General features: G+C 44.5%; 1 protein-coding gene and 1 non-coding gene across 2 annotated transcripts in view; one reads left to right on the forward strand and one right to left on the reverse strand.

Moving 5' to 3' along the window:
- VAT1L (vesicle amine transport 1 like) overlaps positions 1-23,150 on the reverse strand; it is a 142,609-nt gene that overhangs the window by 111,815 nt on the left and 7,644 nt on the right. The window contains exons 2-3 of the mRNA XM_027620130.2: positions 8,003-8,132; positions 3,851-4,066 (exon numbers count right to left, since the gene is read on the reverse strand). Coding sequence (XP_027475931.1) covers positions 3,851-4,066; positions 8,003-8,132 — 346 coding nt within the window. The remainder of the gene's footprint in view (positions 1-3,850; positions 4,067-8,002; positions 8,133-23,150) is intronic.
- On the forward strand, positions 4,765-4,907 carry LOC113936781. Its single transcript, XR_003524356.1, has one exon. It is a non-coding gene; the product is annotated as a small nucleolar RNA SNORA15 (small nucleolar RNA).

The following is a 23,150-nucleotide window of genomic DNA, read 5'->3' on the forward strand; positions in this document are numbered from 1 at the left end:
AAACACGATCTACATAGGTTTGGTACATCTGCAGTTTTGCTGGGGGGGTCTTGGAATGTATTCCCCTTGGATAAGAAGGGACTGCTGTGCTGTATTAGTGTCCTTCAGAATTATAGCTTAGGCTGGAATTCCTCACATTCTGTCTTCAAATTCCCCAGCCTTTGACAAAAATCAGACAGAAGTCTTGGTGCCATTAGAACTGCAAACTTATATTAACTCGAGTTAGGAAACTTTATCCTAATTAGGTTTTTTTGTTTTTTTAGAGAGGGGGAGAAGGTGGAGGGGATGGGCAGAGGGAGAGGGAGAGGGAGACAATCTTTTTTTTTTTTTAAAGATTTTATTTATTTATTTGACAGAGAGAGACACAGCGAGAGAGGGAACACAAGCAGGGGGAGTGGGAGAGGGAGAAGCAGGCTTCCCACTGAGCAGGGAGCCGGATGTGGGGCTCGATCCCAGGACCCTGGGATCATGACCTGAGCCGAAGGCAGACGCTTAACGACTGAGCCACCCAGGCGCCCCGAGGGAGACAGTCTTAAGCAAGATCTACACCCAGTGCAGAGCCCAACGTGGGATTCGATCTCATGACCCTGAGATCATGACCCAAGCCAAAATCAAGAGTTGGAGGCTTAACCAACTGAGCCACCCAGATGCCCCCATCCTAATTAAGTTTAATCTCTGTCATCTCATCAACATCAAGCGAGAAAACATGTACCTGGACCACAACTCTTAGCTCTACAGTTAACACTGGGTAGAGGTTGAACAAATATTTGTTAAACAAATGAATAAATGAAGAAATGATTGATTTGGGTTCTCCCAACATTCCAGGTTGTTGAATGGAGAGAATAGGTTTTGGAATTAGCCAGATTTGGGTGTGAACCCTAGTTCTGCTGCTTGCTACTTATAATTTTTTCAGGCCCCTGTGGGCCCTCCGCAGTGAGAAGGGAGGCAGCCCAGAGAATCTGGCTGTATTCATTTCCCATTGTTGCTGCAATGAGAGCTAACCACAAATTACCACAAATAGTGGCTCCAAAAACAGAACAAAACAAAACAAACCCAACCCAGTTGTATTATATTTTTTTTTCTGGAGATCTCAAGTCCAAAATAGATTTCCCTAGGCTAAAACCAAAGTGTTAGTGGGGTTTTGTCCCTTCTGGAAGCTCCAGGGGGAGAGCCCATTTCCCTTCTTTTCCAGCATCTAGACACCACCCACATGCCTTGGCTTGTGGTCTCTTCCTCCATCAGCAAAGCCAGTAGTACAACATCTTTAAATCTCTTTCTGACTCTTCTACCCTCCTTTTCCATCTGTAAAGAACCCTTGTGATGACATTGGGCACCGCTGGATCATCCAGTCTAATCTATCCATCTGAAGGTCTTTACCTTAATCACATCACAAAATTCTTTTGCCAGGCAAGGTAAACTACTCACAGGTGCCAGGGATGAGGACCCGGATGTCAGCGGGAGGTCATAATCCTGCTACCACAGCAATCACCAGCCAGAGGCCGCACTTAGCAGATTTGTTCAACAGTGGCGGGTGGGAAGCACCTTCATTCCTCCTCAGGGTACCTCAGATAGTGCCTAAAAAGCACTCCCTAGGGAGTCCCCCGCACCATAAGAGCAGCGTCTGCTTCTTTCCTTGGGAACAATCTAGCTCTGGCTAGGGGTGTCTCACTGCTCTTTCCACTGTGGGGCAATGGAATGGTCTGGGCTCTCCCTAGGACTCCTTGATTTTTGTAAAATAGCATTAGCTCCACCCAGCTTGGTTGAGTATTCACCTACATGGATGTGCACTTGGCTAAAAATCTTTCCTCTAACGGCCACCTTGAACTCAGTGTTGCACACCACCAATCAAATCTTGGTTGGGAGAAACACCATTCAAGGAGACCCACCTGAGAGTTGGGCCGTCCAATGACATCTTTAAACTCCCCATAGGTTAAACCAGACCACATCCTTTTGGCCCCAGGATATCTGCTTTCACTAAGTGTTGCTTTACTTTGGTGCTATTAGATGACATTCAGGCACACCATAAGAAAAAGCATCACGGAAATAGTTGCATTTATTATAACAGTTTTGTGGAGGATGGTTTATTGCATGTTGGCCTACATTTCCTATGAGAAACAACAGAGAAATACTTCCAGTCTCTGAACCCAGGACTAGCTATGGTTTCCGCCACTAACTGTTTTGTTTCGCTCAAACGAACACCACCTCCTGTGGCTGGTTGTTTTTCCTTCTTTGCGTTCACCATTAGGAAGAATCTGCAGCAAAGCTTTAGGACATGAGTCTGCATTTATGGGCACCCACTTCTCTTCCAACCTCATTGTCCCTTCCCTGTTTGCCTTCATCTGTTTCACATTTTGCATCTCATTGTTTTAGTGTCTAGAAGCCCAGAATAAGGCATGCTAAAAACTTTTTTTTATCTCCCAAGATTTTTTTTCCTTTTGTGAGACACATGTCCCTGATACATTCCTCTTTGTTCCAGGCACAAACTAAAAATGAAACACACACACACACACACACACACACACACACACACACACATGAAAGGAAACCTCATCAGTGCCAATGTTTAAACGTTGATCCCCAGCAGAACTGGGTTCGGCACCACTGTAGAGACTGGAGCTTATGTTGACAATACGAAAACAAGTCACTTCCTGCACTTCGTATGCTGAGCACACAGAGACCATAAATGCCAACATTCTAAATGGCTTGCTTGCTACTAGTAGATTCCCTGGCACTGAAATCTATTTCTTTTCTAAGGATATTTAGCTTTTATTGTATCTTTACTCATGGTCAGAAGACATCAGCACATTTGCTAATGCAATGGAAGGTATTCCTCATAAAGAAACGCACTTTACACCAGGTAGGGTTTTGATGGCCATAGAAAGCCAAGATAAGAAAAAAATTAATGTTGGCCGAACTTCCAGTGAAAACATCTTTGAGATAGACCCAAACATATGAGTTCATTTCTGAGCTCATCAAACCACAGAACCCCAGTACTGAGAGCAAGTCCTACTAAAGGCTGTATTATGAACTTCTCTTTTTAATCTCTAACCCATAGAATCCAGAACATAGTATGTGTTCAGTAAATACTTGTTGAATGAATGAGTCATACCTCTCACGCTCAGAAAGACTCAAGTTCTACTTGGACCCCCATAGATCGTGATGGAAACACATTCCTTGCTGTGTGGCGGGTATGCAGTAGGGACTGACTGACTGGCACTGAGACGTATCCAAACCATAGAAGAAATTTCTGCCATCCCTGAACTGCAAGGCAGCAATTTTGTATTTCCATTATTTCTCCCCTTATCAAAGACACACCTGACAGGTGATATTAGCATGTCCAGTGATTCTCACAGATATTCTTAGGTTTATGCCTAATTACCAGTGTGCTAATACAATCTCCATTCACCTCTCCCACTCAAGAAAATATATCAGAACACAAACGAATAAGGATGTCATGAATATGGGAACAACCTAGAATCCATGGCAATTTATCGAAGAAGTAAGTCATCCACCATTTTGGTGTTTCAGATAATATTAGTAGTACATGACTAATGAGGCATCGCACAGTGATTGATGCAACGGTCCAATGTGATACCAAGACTGAAACCATCTCTGAGACCCACTGAGTCCTAACATGCTATTTGGAGACCTCTCAGACTCCAGAGGCTCTTCCTACCCCCAACACAGTCATCTGTCTGAGCTCTGCCACGCACGTGAGCTTCATCCAGAACCGCAGAGATCATCGCTACTAATGGACATAGCTCACATGGGAATCTCACTGTCAACTGGGGATCCGTCCACTTTCACCATTATGATTTTAAGGAAGAGGACGCACAACCAACCAACTTACCACGCCGCCGCCAGCAGAGTGCACGAGCACAGACATTCCTTCTCGGAGGTTGGCAACTTCAAAGAGCATCATATAGGCTGTGACGAAGTTCACGGGGAATGCAGCAGCCTCCGAGAAGCTCATGTCGTCTGGGATCTTGTAGACAAATTCCACCGGTGTGCAGACCACCTCTGCCCAGGCATTGTAATTGACAAATGCCATGACACGGTCCCCGATCTGGGAATGGGGAGGCACAGGGTTAATGGAAGCTTCTTACTCTTTTTTGAAAGATTTCTCAAATCCTTTTGAGAACCTGGGGGAAATTATAGATTTCTTCCCAGAAGAAAAAAAAAAAAAAAAGCAACCAAACCTTCAAATATGCTCACTCTCACATGCCTGCCAATTCCAAGGCACTCATGGATGCGCTGAAGCCCATCTATGAAAACTTGCTGGGGGCTGTGAAAGCCAGGTTCTCTACCCCTCTTCCCAAGCATAAATGTACAATATCGTCACATCACACACCATGGCATGTTAGTGTCAGAAGATCATTTTACCGACTCAACCTCTCATCTCCTCTCTGTTTGGGAGTTGAGGAGAACTAAGCCATAAGGAAATTTAAACAGGCAGAGCTGCGAGTAAACTCTACTCTCACTTGTTTTCTGCCACTCCATAGGGATTCCCTGCCAGGCTAATTTATTGGGGCATTTGCATCAAAGGTTAGCACTGGATTACTGATCACAGTAGTCGTGAGATGTGGTGCATCCGAAGAGCTGTGTAAATCTAAGTGCAGGAGACTGAACGAGAACAACCAGACCTAGAGCAAAACAGGAGAGTGCCATGGGCTGTGATGAACAACTAGTCCTTTTTTGGACACGTATTATACGGTAGGCATTGTCCTAAGGATGTCACCTAATCTTTACAAAACCCCTATGAAGGCATGGCTGAATACTGTGTTCTTTTTATCAGTTGTTTACATAGCCAGACATCATGAAAAGAAAAAGCATTCTTACCTTTAAAGTGGTTACGATAGAGTGCCAAGTTTTTTCATAGTACATCATTAGTAAAGGGAAACACAAATGAGTGAACTGATAGTAATAGCTTGTATGAGCTGCCAAGTGCTGGTGAAGTTGAACCACTCTGCTGTTTGATGTTAGTTGCTTGGACTATGACTTTCAAACACAATATTCAAATTGCTGTGGTCAGAGTGAATTTTTAATAAATGAATGGCTTTCATATGCGTGTGCTTTACTTTTATATATTTATAACTGAGTCTCCTGTTTTATTTTCTCTGTAGCTTACTCAACAAACAACAACAAAAGCCTCGTATGAGATGGGTCCATAAGAGCTCACATTACAGATGAATGGCTATAGATTTTACAGACATTGAAATTGAGGCCAAGAGAGATGAAAGCACGTGCCCAAGGTCATGTAGCTAGGGAGTAGCTGAGCCAGGATTTGAGTCTCACAAGGCTGACTCCAGATACACAGGATTAATTCATCACACCTGGGGTAAGCGCTACAAAGAAGACAGAGTTCTCAAAGGGTGTACACCAGGGGGCCCGACCGCCTCTGAGAATATTAGTGTAACTGTTTACGTTTTGTCTGCTGTAAAATGAGTATATTAGGGAACGGTCCTTACGGAAATGAAGTAACACAATATGCACGCAGCACACTTGGTGTGATGCATGTAAGGTGAAGAAAGAACAATCAGTGTTAACTCTTAAAAAGAACAGACTGGTTTCTGGTCTCATGGAACTCACAGCTCAATGATCACATGCTAAACACAGACCCACTGTATCTCACAAAGCCGAAGGAACAGCTGTCTAATGAAGGAACCGATGGAAAGGAGAGGCTGTCCCATCAGCAGTGAGCGTCCTAATCCCTGGAAGGGCTGAAGACCAACTGATGAATGTTGGGAATTATCATCTTAAATGCAACCGCTTGGACCAGAGGATAACCAAGGTCTAACACCGGCATCCTCTTTTGCACAGAATCGTGAAAACCCAAAGATACATAGCACCGTGGAGTAGCTGATGGCTTCAAGTGTCAACACAGAGGGCAGTGAAGAGTAGTTCAACCACCTCGACAGTGACAGTCCCAGCCAGCCCAGCAGGGCTGACCGCTCCAGGGCTCTCCTTCAACTTTGCGCCATCACTTCCTTATAAAAATGGCGTGAGTGGCTTAGCCATCACATCAGCCCTAGCCTGAGTCCAGAGGTAGGCAGCTTTTTTTTTTTTTTTTTTAATATCCAGTCCACCTCATTATTTGATTTTGTTAATAAAAAAAAATTAGTCCTGGGTGACTGAGCCCCAATTATTCCTATACTGCTGTGCCTCTGGAGACAATTTTTCAAGCTTCCCTTGCAATGCATCAAACCAGGAGAGCTATTCAGTGTGCTGCCCCGTGATATTCCATCTGCGACATGGTTGAAAATCTTAAGTCAAAATTTTAGGGGGACTATTAGTATTGGTTTTCCCCCAAGTCACACCCAGACTGGAAACCTGTATGTGGCTTCTTTCATTTGTTTGTGCAGCTGAAAGTCACTGGAGGGGAGTGGAGGTGAAGGGTAGGATTGACAATAAGTAAACCAGGCCTAAGCAGCAAAAGAGAGATCACATATAAGGGGAAAAAAATAATCAAGCATTGTATGTCCTCCTTCTGAACCAGGGCCAACGACATCCCTATCTACTGTTATATTCTAAAATAATGGATTACTTATGCAAGGCTCAGGATTACTAGTGATAGGAGTATGATCTTTTCCTTTAGGACCAGGTAGGGGAGTGAAGAAGAGATACTATTTCTCATATGCAGCACTTTCAGGGAGAGATGGTGCTGCCTCTGCTTATATTGCTTACCTGGGAACAGAAATGCAAAGTCATATGAAAGAAAGGGAGAAGTGCATTTACTTCTTTCTTAACACTTTACAGCTGTATTATCTGGAAACCAGTGACAAAAAGACTGATGTGTGGGATGAGATTTTCAGACATTCATCCCAGGGAATTTGGAACATATTGATATTTTCAGAGTGTATTGAGGCTCAAATGCACTGAGCCTGAGCAGCAGGCTCCAATTCAATGCCAAGGTCATTTTGGCATTGCATTTATAGGATTTTCCTTTCTGCATTTAGCTCTGCAGCATTTACAGGTTGGGAGCAGGGGTGAAGATCTGGTGACTTGAATCCATGTTCATCTACCTTTCTGGCCTCCCCAGAAACAACTGTACTCTTCTGAACTTCGTCTTCAAAGGGAAAATAACAATCTTTACCTAGCAGCGTTGTAGTAAGGCTGAAGAAGGATGACTTGCCCATGTTTCTGGTTATGGTGGATTCTCAAATGTTAGCTCTGTTCATTTCTCCCTGGGGAACCACTTAAGTTATGAGGAAGAGCTCTTGTACCTGATTGGCACTGGTTTTTCTCACTCCAAATTGCTGCAATTTTGTGTGATTGATTTGCCCACAGTTTTTCAGTTTTTAGAGACTGGATTCTATTTGATTTGCGTTACAGTGGTAGGAAGGGTCATATATCTTTTCATCGATTAAAAATTTTTTATTATGGAGAATTTCAACACGTACAAAATAGTCAGAAAAATATAATAACCCTTTTTATCCATTGCCCTCTTCCCAAAGCAATCAACCCATGGCCAGTTCTGTTTCATTGCCAGGTACCTCTACCCTGTGCCTTTAAAAATCATCATTCAAAAATGTCACTTTCCCAGTGTCTGAAAGAATCATTTATAAATGATTACTTAAATGCATAAAGGAACCAAATTATGAAATACAGAGGATATTTCTCCCCAACCTCTACGTTTTGTAGTTGGTTTTTGAGCCTCAGGTGGTGGGAAAATGGGAGCCATGGGGAGGGTGAGGGGGTATGCACACCTAGTTAATCCAAGGCCAGACATTCTTGTTAACAGCTGTATTACATGAACAAAAGGGAAGACAAATTTTTCCCTGGCCACTTCACCAGGCTATTCCCAGGAGCAACCAAGATGGTACACGAGAAAGGCATGAGGCATGTGGAAAATCCTATCATTTATAAACGTGTTAATAAAACCTACCAGTAAGATGACAATAATAACACACACCATAGATTCAAACATTTCTTTCATTATCTTTTATATGTCAACAGATTCCAAATAGATATTACTTTTTTCCATCATTAGTCAACACATTACCTCGTATCCTTTCACGCTGTCCCCCAGAGCTTCAACAATCCCAGAACACTCAAATCCTGGCACCAGGGGAGTCTTGGGAGGGTTGTCGATGTTCCCCTGTCGCACCATCAAGTCAATGAAGTTTAAACCACTGTGAATGGCAAATGTGAAAAGAGAGACATTCAAAATGGAATCCAAGAGAATACACTTGGCTTGACTTTTCTTCTACCCTCTTCTTGGCCCTCTCTCCCTTCCCCCATTCCTCTCTTGTCTTTTTTTTTTTTTTCTCTTTCATGCAAAATAGGCCTAAGAGCAGTCACTTGACTGGATGTCACTAATAAAGCAAAAACAATTATCTCTACAGACAAGGAATGCTTTCCTGGCAGTTAGAATTGCCACTGCAGATGGTACCCTCTGATTTAAAAGACAGCCCCTTTGTCCTCCCTCAGAGCCTGCTTACTCCTACTCTAACAACACATATTGGCTGGCCTGGTCATTAGCCATGCTAGCACTTCCTGAAGGGTAAAGAATATACTAGGAAGAAGTTATAAGAAGACTCATGGAAAGCAGCCAGACGCAATGGCCATCAGCCAATCTATGAGAAAGAGAGAGGGAGAAAAGGCAAATTTAAAAGGTCTCAAAACAACTGTCACTGATCGGTCAGCACACAGATTCCTCCCAGCACTGTGCCATACACAGTGAATATGAGCGAATATGAGCCATCAAGGGACTACATTACATCCAGCCGGGGGACTTCACTAGAAGTGAGATCAAACAGATGAACCAATGGATTAATACTGGAGGGTTTGTTTCAAAAATCCTAGTTCTCTCTGGATGAGAAAAGGGACTAGGTTTTTTCTATTAACATATTAATTTTGAAATAGGAAAGTTATTAAAATGTATTAAGCCATCACCTTGGAAAACTATATACTTGATTTTAATGATAACATCAATGCTCCAAAATGTTGTTTTCTTTTTAAGAGCTAGTCTTAGAAACCACTTTGAACACTCATTTACTAATCAAATGAGAAAACACATCCCACTGAACACGTATTTTTTTCGCAGGATGCTCTAATGTACTTCCTGTTTTCATAAGCTGCCATTCTAAGAAAGACTCAGGTTATAGGAACCAAACTCCTTGGTCTGGCCCAAGGTCCATTAGTGTATGGCCACAGCTTCTTTTCCAAGCAAGATGACTCAAGCTACTTTTAAAACACAACTTGCCCATTCCTTCCTCGGCCTCTTTGGAGCCCAGGAAACATCAAATTCTGCTTAGATCTCCTGGTCATCAGTGTCCCCCATAGAGAATGGGTAACAATGAGGAGGATGCCTTCCTTGAAAGGTGGGTTCATGGGTGGCCACCTTCTCAAGGTTTTCCTGGTCACACATCAGGCAAGTTTCACAGTTGCCCCAGCTGAACTATCTCTAATGCGTGTCCTCCTTGAAGGCAGCTTCATGCCTCTTATTTCTTTGCTTCCAGAGTGCCTGGCATGCATCAGGCCCACAGCAACAGAGTAGGTACTCAGGCAACATCTGCTGAATGAAGGAATATATTCATGAGTATTCTAACAGAGGTGCTGCCAGTGTGAGCACTAACTCCTTTCAAAAAGTGGCCACGGTATGCTCAGAGGAATGGACACATTTCTGAAATGTGCTCGTAGACTTCCAGAGATCCTACGTTTTGATGGTGAACAGTTCATCGGGTCACTGATCAACCAAATTGTCCTCCGATAGCACGGCCAGTTTCTTAAGAGCTTGGAGAGGCCTGGGCACCAATCCCAATTCCACCACCTTCACCCGCGTCACCTTGGACCAGTTCCTTAGCCTCTGTGAGCCTCCATTTCCTGGTTGGTAGTACTTGTCTCACAGGGGTGTCAGGAAAATGAATGACAGGTAAACACCTAAGCAGGATGCCAGCTACATAGTAAGTATCCAATAAACGCTAGCATTTAAATGTGCATCTTCTCTTAAGAAAGCAGAAGTACGTGATACATTGTAGGAAGACTCCCATTAAACAAGAGTTAAAAACAGTTTCAGAGCTGCGATGGGAAAACTTGGCTACCCATGAGCTTTGCTTGTGTGAAACAGCCCATTTTCCAATACAACCAAATAAATAAAGCATCACCACATAACAATAAGAGGAATTTCCATGTCCCAAATCAAGCACTCCATCTCTCGTTTCATGGATATTTTAGCTCACTGTGTTTTCCTTTGCGTGAAAACCTATGATTTCCCAAGACCCTGATGGAGAAATGCCAGAAGAAATTACTTGACAGTTCTGTAAACGTGCTAACCCCTGGAGAAGGTTTTGTCCTAGACGCTTGTTATGCTGTTCAATCAGGCTGCCTTGGACCCCCACCCAGCATGAAGTGGGCAGGCTGATTGTAAACCGAGAGCCAGCTACTCAAATCCATCAAGAAAGGCTTAGTGAGGCTGACTTTATAAAAGCTCGTAGCATCCCATCCATTTCCACAGTGAGGCAAGCGGCAACTCTACTGGGGTCTTGGAGAACGCCACCCATCTTCAGGAAAGAAACGTGAAGTGGGTATATTCCAGGGGATGGGGGATGAGTCAGTGTTCATCTCCACACAGAGAGGTGGTGAACCGTTGTTAATGGAGTACCTTCACATGTTGTACCAGACCAAGTTCAAGGGCCTGTCCACGCACCTGCTCCTCAGATGGATACAGCTAGCAGTTACTGAGGGTTCAATTTCTGGCAGGAGCTGTGCTAAGTGCTTTACTTCATTGTTTAAGACTCAACAGTACTCCTGTGGGGTATGAACTATCACACCCATTTTCCAGATGAGAAAACTGAGAATGAGCAAGAGTAAGTAACTTGCTGAAAATCTCATCTTTAGAAACTGTCAAAGTCAGGATTTGAATGCAAGCAAAGTCTAGAACTTGAACCCTTTACATACGATGCCTCTTTATGGGAACTTCACCCACTGGCTGAAGCAACATGTCCAGGGGGCCGTGTTTATAACGTATCTCTTTGACAGTTGATTGCACCAGTGGTGGGCCCATTGTTGGAGGAGTGGCCATTCCTAACCTAAGCAGGAATCCCTTGCTTCATATGAAATAAATAAGCTGATCTAAGAACTGAGCATTCTCTCAAAAACTCTGAATTAGGAAACTTGCAGCAAGAAAACAACTTACTGTCAGAAAGGACATCAAAAGATAAAACTGAGCTAGAGGGACCTATTGACCTGCACTCTAGGGAAGCAGAACTGAAAAAGTCAGTAGGTAGGGAGATGCCTGGGGGGCTCAGTTGGTTGAGCGTCTGCCTTCAGCTCAGGTCATGATCCCAGGGTCCTGGGATCGAGTCCTACATCAGGCTCCTTGCTCAGCGGGGAGCCTGCTTCTCCCTCTGCCTGCCGCTCCCCCTGCTTGTGCGCACTCGATCTCTCTTGCTCTCTCTCTCTCTCTCTCTCTCTCTCTCTAACAAATAAAATAAAAAGCCAGCAGGTAGGGAAATTAAAAGAAAAAGACGAAGAGCTGCAGAAGCAACCCAGCAGCCTGCCCCAGGGTGGGCTATACAAACTTTGTTGCCGGGTTGCCAAGAATGCAAAGGTCCAGTCTCCATACTTGGTGCAGCCCAGGCCCAGTGCGCCTCCTGCCCTCTAATTTCCAAGAATTCTTTTGCTACTCCACACTGGTCTTTAGAACAGAACCTCTTTGTTTGTGTTACACGTGTGGTCCCTGTCTCATGAAACCAAAAGACACAAAGTAAAACAAATACCATAATCAGTAACCCTAAATCATCCACTGGACAGATATTATTGACCTCATTTTTTTTTTTTTAAAACAAAACCAGTAACACTGTGCAGAGATAATTAAGTTATTTGCCCAAGGCCACACGGACAGTGAAGAGTGAAGCCAGGGACTTAAACGGGGGTCCAACACTGTTCTTTTGCCAAACTCTACACCTTCTTAATCATAGTTTCCAGTATTCTCTAAGATAATCTGATTTTTACTTAGACACTGTTTGAGGATGGCAAGGACTATTTTCTTGACCCGGGCTCACATAGAGGGTAATCTTCAGATTTCTCTCTTACCTAATATTTATTTATATGGCTCTTAAACATTTAAGATTGTTGCAAAAAAAATAAAATAAAATAGTGCTGGAATATGCTCAATAAAATGTTCTGCTAGGTAACCTTTTCTCACAGATTAGTATAATTTTAATTAAGAAGACCTTAATTTGTTCTTCCCATACTATCACTCAAAGCCTATGTTTAAAGAGTTATTACCAAGACATTGCAGCCTGAAGGAATGAAGACAGGTTTGACAAAGGGACCCCCAAAACCTCAAGGCAAAGGATGAGAGATGTGATAGAAGACACAGGGAAATGTAGTGATAGTCCCTTTACAAAATAAAACTGTTACATCACCGGATGGTGACGTCTGCAATGTGCTTTCACGCACATCTCATGGAGCCTTGTATCAATCCCGGAAAGGCTACAAGTGCAGATGTTATTATTCCCATTAAATAGATGTGAATAAAGAGACTCCTTAGATAAGAAACCTGACTTGTCAAAGACAACACAATTAGCCCATGGCAGAGCTGGGACTTGAATCAAGGTCTTTAAACTCCTTGATTATCGTGTATCCTGTGACACCATGAACTCTTAGATATAAGTAGATATGGCCATCTGTGCACGGTGGGGCCTTGGCTGAGTCTCTGGAGCCCTAACCAGGTCTTCCACATTGTTCACTTGGCTCTCCTTTGTCCTGCATGCTCTCCTTAAGATATTATCAAATCAAAGCTTAGGTAAATGGCGGTGGGGGGGGGGGGGGTGACTGGGTGGCTCAATGTTAAGCATCTGCCTTTGGCTCAGGTCATGATTCCAGGGTCCTGGGATCAAGCCCCATGTCAGACTCCTTGCTCAGTGGGGAGCCTGCTTCTCTGCTTCTCCCTCTGCCTCTGCCCTCCACCCCTGTGCTCACTCACTCTCTCTCATATAATTTTTAAAATCTTAAGAAAAAAAAAAAGCTTAGGTAAATAGGAAGGGATGCTTGGTGGTCTTAGGAAAAGACACTGATTTGGGATGCTTAGATTCTACTTAGAAGGAAGGCAAGCTAGCCATGGCCTCTATACTTTATTTTCTGTTATCTACTAAGTGATGGATGCCAACCCTGTAATGTTTCATGAGAGATGTTTAGCTGTCTTCATTTTATGTTCTGCGGGACTCAAGCATGGACCATTTCAATCTCCATTTTGTGCATGAGGAAGGTGGGGCCTGGAGAAGATGAAGTACCTTGTCCGAGGTCATATAGTAGGTGACAGAACTGGGATACCAGCCCTTTTCATAGGACTTCCAAGCTTGAGCTTCTGACTGCTAGGACTGTCATTCTGTTAACTATACATCATGGTGGACTACGATGTATTCTTGTCCTCAAAGCTCCTGGTCTGGGAGCAGTCCATTTCTTTTGGATATGCTAATTAATATTGAAGAAGACACAAATGATTTGTTATAGGACACCGCTAAGTGGATGACAGAAGAATCAGCTAGTTTATTAATTTTCCAGTTTGAAATAAAACTGGCCCAAAGAAGTTTAGCCAAAAAGAGGGAAGTAGATATGGAGAGGCTCCCCTGTCTTTTATTCTCTAGGTGAAAGGAAGGGAGAGGCGTTGCTTATATGAAAGGATTTTAGATCTCTTGCCTCTTAGTTCCTTCCCCTGGTTGTCAGTACCCTTGGCATTGGCCATGGGAATCCAAACATCATCAGACCACCACATAGAGAACAGTGTGATGAAAATCTCCCTTTTCCAGCAGTTTACTTCTGTTGACGCCAATCAACAGAACCCCATCATATCGTCTGATCTCACACTCAACAGAAATCCCAAGTATTGCCTCGTCGTTGGTTCAATTAAGAGACAGATGGCCAGTCCTCCTTCAGAAACCTATTATTTTACCTACGAGGGAATATTGTTGAGCATATCATTTGTTACAATATGCAATTGTTTCTTCATGAAGACAGAGTAATTTTCCCTCATATCTCAGCACAAGGACTGATTTGTATTGATCTTACAATCCCAGCAGCTTATAAACTCATTATATTCCTTTCTTTGCATTGGCTAGTAGGAAGCTCCAAGCCAAACTTGCAGCACCCCCCCCCCCCGCCTCCACCCAATTGCAAGGTTTTGTGGTCTTCATTCTCTCTGCCATCCTAACACTCAACTTCATCGTAACTTTCTGAATGCTTTGGAGCTTCCATTAAAAAAAAAAAAATCTTAAACCTTTTATAATGCATCTCAAACTTTGTGTCAGAATTCTCTGAAGCGCTTGTTAAAAGCAGATTGCCAGGCCTTATTGCTGAGTTTCTGACTCAGCAGGTCTGTGGTGAGGTCCCAGACTCTGCATTTCTGGCAAGTTTCCAGATGATGCCATTGCTCCTAGTCTGGGGACCACTTAGGGACTGGTTGCTGTATCCTCTCTGTTTAAGCTACTTCAAGTCCTTTTTGGAATGAGGCAAGGTAAAAATTAATAGACGATGATGAAATAGATAAGAAAATGGAAAGGTCTCTCACTGTCCTCTAGGGCACTTGAATTTTCTGATCCTGGTCCAAAGGATTATACGTACCCTTGTGAAATGCAGTCTTACTAGATTAGCTTCATCTTGCCAATTTGTCTGGCTCTTTTTTGGATCCTAATTCTTTCATCCAAAAAACTGGCTCTTCCTCCTGAATCTGTGTCCTCTGAAAATGTGGTTATCATGCCACTTACTACTATACCCAACCTGCTGATAAAAATAGAGGCTGTCACGTTCTTGGTGACTTAGGGTATTTGTGAAGATCACGAAAGATGTCATGGGAGGGAATCTAAAACATAGGACTGGCTGACATGTTTTAAGTGTCTTGAAAGCATGAGCTCCTACAGTTCTCTGAAACATGTCCAAGACCCTTTGAATCCGTGTGTAACAAGTACTCCCTCAGTAAGACCATGTTCTTGCATAGGGCCTTATGACAATCAGAGGCCCCCTCACCAAGAAACTGGCAGATATGCAGAAACCCCCATTCTAATTGCTCTGACGATGGACCATGGGAACAGAGGGAATTATTTGTGGCTAGACAACATTTAGGGGATACTTACTATGTAGCAGGCATGGCATTAAGTGTTTTAGAAGCATAATTTTTACAACGATAACAATGCTAGAGGATAAATCATATTACCACATTTTACAGGAACAAAACCCAGGCATATTGAGGTTCCTGAAGCCAAGGTGCAAGAGCAAGTAATGTGAGTCCAGAGGCTGTGCTTTTGACTCCTGTGCTTTGCTTCTGAGAGACCATCACTCAGTTTTCCCAGTTACAGAGAGAGGGCTTCTTGACTCACCTGTCCCACTGAGCACTTCCTACACACTGAGTGTATACTAACGAGGGGATATCCAAAGGGATCAGGGGGCCCCGAAATTATAAACGCTGATCACAGTACAGTGTGATAGGTGGCTTTACGGAAGTACAGGCAGGAGAGCTCACACAACCACCAGGGCATGCGCTATCCCACAAGATAACCATGAAGTCCGAACACTGGCCCCTAGAAAAAATTCCCCAGGGAAATGTCCTAGTGGTGCTCTGCAATTACTAAACCTAAACTTAGATCTTAACTTTAGCCCTCTGGCTCCCCCTCAAGTGAGTTGCTTGAAATCCTTGAGCCTTAGTTTACTTGTCTCCAAAATGGGGACACCTACAGGGTGCTCACCCTACAGGGTGTTGGTGTGGATGGTATGTGACAGGGCATGTGACACAGAGCGCCTCACACACAGTAAGTGCTCAAATAAACGTGAGCTGCTGACATTGTCACCCCCCACCTCCACCATCAGGGCACAAGGTGTCACAGGTCAGGTTCCCTGGGAAGCAGCCTCCGAGCCTGCGATTTGCATGCAAGGAGGTGTGATGGGGAGAGCTCTAGGAAACAACAGCTGCGTGCTCCTGAGGGCAGCTGAGCTGGGTAGAGGAAGAAGTTCAACACTGACGTAGTAGTAAAAAAGACTCAATTTATCCACAGAAAGTTCCCAAGCTAGGATGGCCCCTCACGTCACCATGAATCAAGGCCAGGGGATGAGGCCTTCATACCCTCATGTCAGCTAGTCCTGGAGAAGAGCTGCCCCCGGGGAGAGAGCATGGGCTTGGGCAAGGAGGCTTCCTGCAGCCGAGGGCAATTCCTCAGCAGGGGCACCACTGGGAGCAGTTGGCCGCCACCACTCCGGGTCCTGGTCCTCCAAGGGGTTCTGGGTGGTGTACCCAGTATCCATGACAAGACGGATAACATATTTTTCCTTTTCTGGGTTTTATTCCCTTGTGGGCACAGAGCTCTTATCACTGATGGTGCATATTTATGGAGCCCCTTTGTATGGTGGCCCCTGAGGAAGAAGCCATGCGAGGAGGGAGGAAAAGAGAATGAGATCTTTAAGGCAGGACCTGAGAGAATAAGAGGAAAGGGAAAGGCAGGAATTGAAAGGATCAAAGCACCAAGGAAGGGACAGAGACTAAGAAAAACGAGAAAGGGAAAGGCAGATGGATCATCAAAAGACCTGCAGGATAGATAAATCGCTTGGGAAGGTCCACAAAAAATAGGAGTCCGGGGCTTTCTTTGGGTCTGTGGGAAGCCAGAGGTCCCTGGATGCTGGGAGGGACGTGGCCATCGAGGAGAACGCTGTCAGGCTCCAGATGGGAAGTGTGGAATTCCCTCGGCTTGGGGAGCATCAGTGGCCACCTCCGCCAGCTCCCAGAGGATCGAGCGGGCCAAACGTGAGTGAGGCTTTGCACCCCGGCGGGGGTGGGGGATGGTTGTGCCTTCTTTGCCCTCCTCTTGCGGCCGCCGCTATGTTCATCAAAGCATTTGACTCCCAATCCAAGCAGGGGCAAAGAAGCCAATGTCTGAGTCATTCCCTCCATCCCCAGGGCTGACATTTCTGTTTTTGTTTCTTCATCTCAACTGATAACTTGAGAAAGCCCAGGACAATAGGGCTTGATCTCAGAAAAATCTGGCTTCCAAATTCTTCTTCTTTTTTTTTTTTTTTCCTTTCTTTTTCTTTCTGGGCTTGTGTAAGCACCTGTTTTGTTATCTCAAGTCTGATACCAATCTGCTAGGGGAGGGGAAAAAAAAACACTCATTGTCTAAAACAAGGACACCTTTTCTGCAAATCTCAAATGGCACCTCTTATTGGAGAGCAGCCAGAATTGTCCTGGATGGACCTCAGGAGAGAGAAGGCACCTGTGTTCCGTCAGCAGTGGGAAGGTTGGAATGGACACTCCAACTCTGCTGTCCCCATCACTGGCCTGTGGTTCCTGACACTGGCCCCCTCATGTCCGGCTCCATGTGACCCTGCCTACCCTCTCTAACCACTGACTTCAGATGCACAGACCACTGCGGCCATGTGAGACATACAAAGCTCTCTGACAAAACAAACAAACAAAGTTTTCTGACACATTTGATGTTCTTTGTAATCTACCATTTTGCTTACGAAGTCAATAATGCTATCGTTGCCCCGACCCCCCTAGATCCCCTGATCCACAAAATCTGGATGACGATGAGGGCAGCACAGTTTGGGCTGGAGTTGTACAAGTCTTTTATTGCCTCTGAGAGAGGAAATATACTCAAACCCTATGTCCAAATGAGTATTCAAAACACACTTCAGCGTGTTTTGTTCCAAACATGGAACAAAATGGCCAGTGATTGGGAATCTAAATATCAAGAGCCAGCTTTCAACAGAGACAGAAAAGCATGGTAGCGCTGGGTCCAAAACAAGCTCTCCTTGATGCCAAGACTAATCCCTTGATTTTTGAACCTGGAGTTATCTATTTACTCTCAGCCTCTCCTGGGGACACGGCAGGTATTTGTTCCTGAGAAGGTTCCTAAAAAGGTTAAGATCTCTGTGTTCCATGTTAGATGTTGACCAGGTCTCTGACTTCAAACAGGTGCCTGGCAGTGATTGGTTATGTAGAACATTCAGTCGAATTCTGTTTAAATTCGGCAGCCCCTCCATGGCTCGGGACTTGGCTCAGCATGAATGTTACAAGGGTGACAGTGGGGGCTGTGCCTCCCAGGAGTTCAGAGATCAACAAATAAGTGACTACATCATGTGACACTCCCCATAACAAGAGATGGTACAAGGGTCATAGCTCACACAGAGAGAGGGCAGTTCCTAACTCACTTTGCGGGAATCACAGAGGTGTCCCCAGCTAAGTATCCCTTAGGAAAGGGTGTCTCCTTTGCTCCTGTTCTCCCAACCTCTTCTGCCTCATCCCACCTCGCAATGGTGGGGAGAAGGCAATTGTCAGATGGTACAAAGCAGTTCCTGCTTGACTTCTCACTGGAGGACCAGGCGGCGGGGAGGGCCCCATAGAGAAACAGTCCATATTGGCTCTAACATGAACAGTGATCCCCTACGTCATCGCTACTGATAAAAACCATGTTTAGTAAAACAGCTGTTTCAGTAGCAAAGAATGATGTGAAGACTAGAGCAGGCCGTTGTCCAACTGAACATTCTGCAGCGGTGGAAATGTTCTGTATCTGTGCTGTCCAACCACTGGCCGTATGTGGCTACCAAACACTCGAAATGTGGCTAGAGTGACTAAGGAACTGAACTTTTAATTTTAGTGAATTAATATTTAAATGTAAGTAGCCTAAGAAGAAGGCAGTAGCAGAATCACTACCCTGCCGTCTTCCCCATAGATTATGAGCAACTCCAAGGCAGAGTAGGAAAATTTCCTCTCCCCATCTACGCTCCCCCCCCACCCCCAGGGCCTCCTGCTAACCTCCAAACTGGCCCCTGCTGTTCTCCAGACTCCCCCAGACTCTCAAATCCTACCGTTGGATCTCTTGTCTTATACATTTATCTCTGCTCACCTTTCACGCCTATTCTTTTATCTTCCAGAAGTAAATCTTTGCTCTTCCCAAAGCACATCAATCAAGCAGGACTTTGATCCGTTCCCCTCCTTCCTGCTACACCAAAGTACACACCAAGGCTGCCCGGCCGAGATCGTCCCCTTCAGCAAGAAGGAAGGAAAGAGCTTGAATCATTCCTAGCTATTTTCCTACAATTTTCTAGAGGTTTTTCTCTGTAGCACAAATGGATCCAGCTTTGGTATTTTCCAAAGTACTCAATAGAATTTGACTGTGCTTTGAAATTATATTGGAAGTGGGCTTCTATTCGAGAGCAAACAGACCCAACTACATCGAGGATACAAAAGGGAAAAAGAAGAATAGGAAAAGCAAAGACAATGTTAAAAGAGCAAAAGCAAGAAGTCGAGTCTCCCACAAGTGCTGTTGGCTGAGGACAGAGAGGTTGAGGCTCCAAGGGAGTAGGAGGGTGAAAATTGCCTTTGCTGTTTATTTCCTATGGAGGAGCAGTGCCAGAGGAAAGGACTCCTCTGCAGTCACACAGAGAATGCGCTCAAGGATCTGAAGGCAGATAAACCTTTCGGGAAGGTGGGCCACATTGCTAGCTGTGTTTCATGTCCCAGGTTCTGGCTGCAGAATGCTGACTCAGAGTTTATTACAAGGTCCCCAATAAGTACAATGTCAGTGATTTTAGCGGGGAGCGTAAAAAGAGTATCCATTTACAAGATCATTCAGACCAATCACAGGAATGGTAGGTTTAAGAGCTCGCCATTAGCTGATGGAACTAGGTGTAGTATAAGACAGATGAAAAACAATTGCTTCTGATCTTAGACAAGGAATCTTTTTTTGAATAAGAAAGGAAAGTCTGTAACTTGATGGAGAGTCTATTGGAAGGAGCAGGTGTGTCTGTGCTGGGAGGAAGGGGAGGGGGCTGTAGAGTACAGTACTCAGTAGAGAAAGCCTCATCAGCGTTCATTGTAGAACTCAAGACTGTGGGGGCCAGTGGAGTTGCCCCACTGTGGATCTATTTGCATGAAGAGCAGCTAAGCCTTCTGGGGAAAAGAAAATAATTTATCCTAAGGGAAATGTGAGTTGGAGAATATGAGTAAATCTGGATGAAGCCATCTGTAGCAATACAAGGGGGATGGGAGGAGCTTGATTATGATGCAAATCACCCTTCATCTCCTGGGAGTTTGAGTCTAGGGCAGAGCAGTTGGAAAATGGATACAAAATCCCGGAAGAGGAAGCCCTGGAGAGAGAGAACCCTGGCTCAGTCAACATCAGCTCTCTTGGTCTAATTAGTTGTGTGATCTTTAGCAAGTTCCCTTGCTCCTTTGATCCTGTGTCTTCATCTGTGAAATGTTTGGTATCCTAGAAATTCCTATAAAACACTTAGCATAAATACTCAATGAAAGTCATTATGATAATAGCGATGACAAGTAATTAACGAAAGTGTTCCATTTATTAGCTCTAAACAGCAGGGGCATGAATACATAGGGTGGCATAGACTGCTTTTGACCTATACGGAGTGGAAAGGGTGCTATGGCCCTAAGCAGAGGGCCACACCACCTGGGATGGAGAGGAAATGGGAAACATGGTGGGGCAGCTCCAGTGTATGGCAGGATGGGCAGAACAGGGTGAAGAGGAGGGAGTCAGAATCAGTGGGGCAACCAGGAGAACTGTCTGTGTCAGGGCAGGAAACTCTTGCACCCACCTGGCAGGTGTTGAACGGGGAGGTCCTGAGACCTACCAAGGAAGGTAGGAACAGAGTCATGGACATACTGCTTGTTGTAAAAAAGGTGAGATTTTTTTTCCCCCAGTAGGTTGGAAATAACTTAATTCTTTTCCAGTGTTACTGAGATATAATTGACCTAAAACACTGCATTAGGTGAAGATGCACAACATAATGATGTGATATATATGTATATTGTGAAATGATCACCACCTAAGTTTAGTTAAATATTGTTTTAGCATCCAGGCTGCTAGGGCCTGGGTTCCCAGGTAGACACACGGCGCAGGAATGCTTGAGTAAATGCTCTTGGAATAACAATCCCTAGACACAGCCTAGAGGGTTCTCTTCAAGATCCCTGGCCTCCCGCTCTCGATGCAACGGGATGTCAGTGAGGAGAAAATTACACAGCATCTTGCAAAGTCAGAGACCCACATTTCCCAGCCGAGGGAGAGTAGTTATTAGAGAATTCAAAAAGCGAACATCCCGTTTCTAGAGAACAGATTGTATCAAGGAGAGGTAAAACCAAACTGTCTGAGAACATAGCTCCTTTGGTATCCTCTCAAGTCTCCGCTCAAAGCCCCACATGCTGGAGAGATGTAGGCCTCCTGTCAGAAGAGGCTGAGGGGACCAGGGGGTGCCTGAAGGTACACGGGCATGGACCGGCTGCCGCCTGTATTAGCAAAGTCAGTACTGTTGGTATTTGCAAGTGACACGGCAACTTTTGTAGAAACGTACCCCTAACGTTTGGGGGAAAGTCAGTAACATATTCATTCATTCCACAGACATTTATTGAGTGCCTGTGGTTAACCAAGCACCAGGCTTGGTGTTCACCAGTTAAATGATAATAGAGCAAGCTTCTAGCATTTCCAAGACTACCAAAGAGATTTAAAAGGAAGCAGACCTCCAAGTTGAAAATATGATATATGTCATTTAATCCGATTCAATCACTTTGTGCCGAGAATGTAAGGTCCCAGGATAGGGAAAGGAGCTGGCTTCTCCAGTCCCCTCTCTGATTCGTCACTTTCTGTGGTGAAGATCGAAGTCTCCCATCCCCCACGGTGGCTACCATTTTGATTAGTTCTGTGTGTTTCTTACCCCGTCTTCTGGTAACTGCCCTCCATTCCTTTCAAAGTATCTACCCACCCCACCCCCCAACACACACGTACACACACACTTCATGTGTTCCTAGTATGGCAATCAAGCATGATGCTCCATTCTTCTAGGTCAGGGTAGGAGGGCACGAGATGCAAATGTGGCCAAGCACATCATTTCCTTGGGCCCAGCAGAGAGAGAAAGAGAGATCCAGAGGCTGGTATGTGATTCACAAACGGCCATTAAGATTACTTCCTTGATATTTGAAAATTGGGAGAAAAAAACGGGGGCTCCGCATTGGGCCTCGCTAAACTCGCACAAGGCATCTGGGGCAGAAGGCCACCATCTCTCCTAGTCTCAGGAAGGAAGCTCATTGCAGGAGGAGCACATGAAGCTACCTCATGAGGGGAAGACAAAACACGGAAGGGAAAAGAAAGGGGAGAGCCTAGAAGGCCAGAGACAATTTCACCATGATGGTTGGCCTGACTGAAATAAAGGAAAGAGAAGTCAGAGCAGAAGTGACTGGTCTTCTTTTTGAAGATCTCTGAGCTTGGCCCAGCGTCCTGCACATAGGACCACAGTAGTACATCTTGGCTCCATTTCCTCTCTTGTTCTTTCAGAAATTCATCTGAATCTTCTTATGCATGTCATGGCGCCATGGCACATCCTGTCTGGGTTACTTTTTATTTTTAAATTTTTATTGTTATGTTAATCACCATACATTGCATCATTAGTTCTTGATGTAGTGTCCCATGATTCATTGTTTGTGCATGACACCCAGTGCTCCCTGCAGAACGTGCCCTCTTTAATACCCATCACCAGGCTAACCCACCCCCTCTAGAACCCTCAGTTTGTTTCTCAGAGTCCATCGTCTCTCATGGTTCGTCTCCCCCTCCGATTCCCCCCCTTCATTCTTCCCCTCCCGCTATCTTCTTCTTTTTTTTTTTTTTTTTTAATCTGGTGGGGGGGGTGGGAGGCATGGGGTGGCTGGGTGATAGACACTGGGGAGGGTATGTGCTACGGTGAGCGCTGTGAATTGTGCAAGACTGCTGAATCTGTACCTCTGTCTGGGTTACTTTTGACATCAGGGTCTTGTACCCTTTGGAGTCTGAATAGGGACTCCATCCGGAAAACTTCATGAAATATGGAGGGACTTTTAAATGTTCTATTCTTTGCATCTTCTCCCTACCGTTAATATATATTAAACATACACTAAGGACAAGGACTTCATTCAACAAATATTAAATATACCGTCATAGCTAGGTACTTTAGACGTATTGTCTCTTTTTACCCTCTCACAAAAAAATACCCCATAGGTGCTGTAATTAGACCCACATTACAGATGAGCAAACTGAGATAATAAAAGCTGAAGTCATTTTCCTAAGGTTAGACAGGTTGCTAAAACCATCATATCCAGGATTGGAATCCAGGTCTGTTTCACTTCAGACCTTAACTATTTTATAACCAAAAAGCATACTTCCTCCCATCCGTCTGGGTGT

The sequence above is a fragment of the Zalophus californianus genome, chromosome 17, assembly GCF_009762305.2.
Source record: "Zalophus californianus isolate mZalCal1 chromosome 17, mZalCal1.pri.v2, whole genome shotgun sequence".
NCBI classification, from domain to species: Eukaryota; Metazoa; Chordata; class Mammalia; order Carnivora; family Otariidae; genus Zalophus; species Zalophus californianus.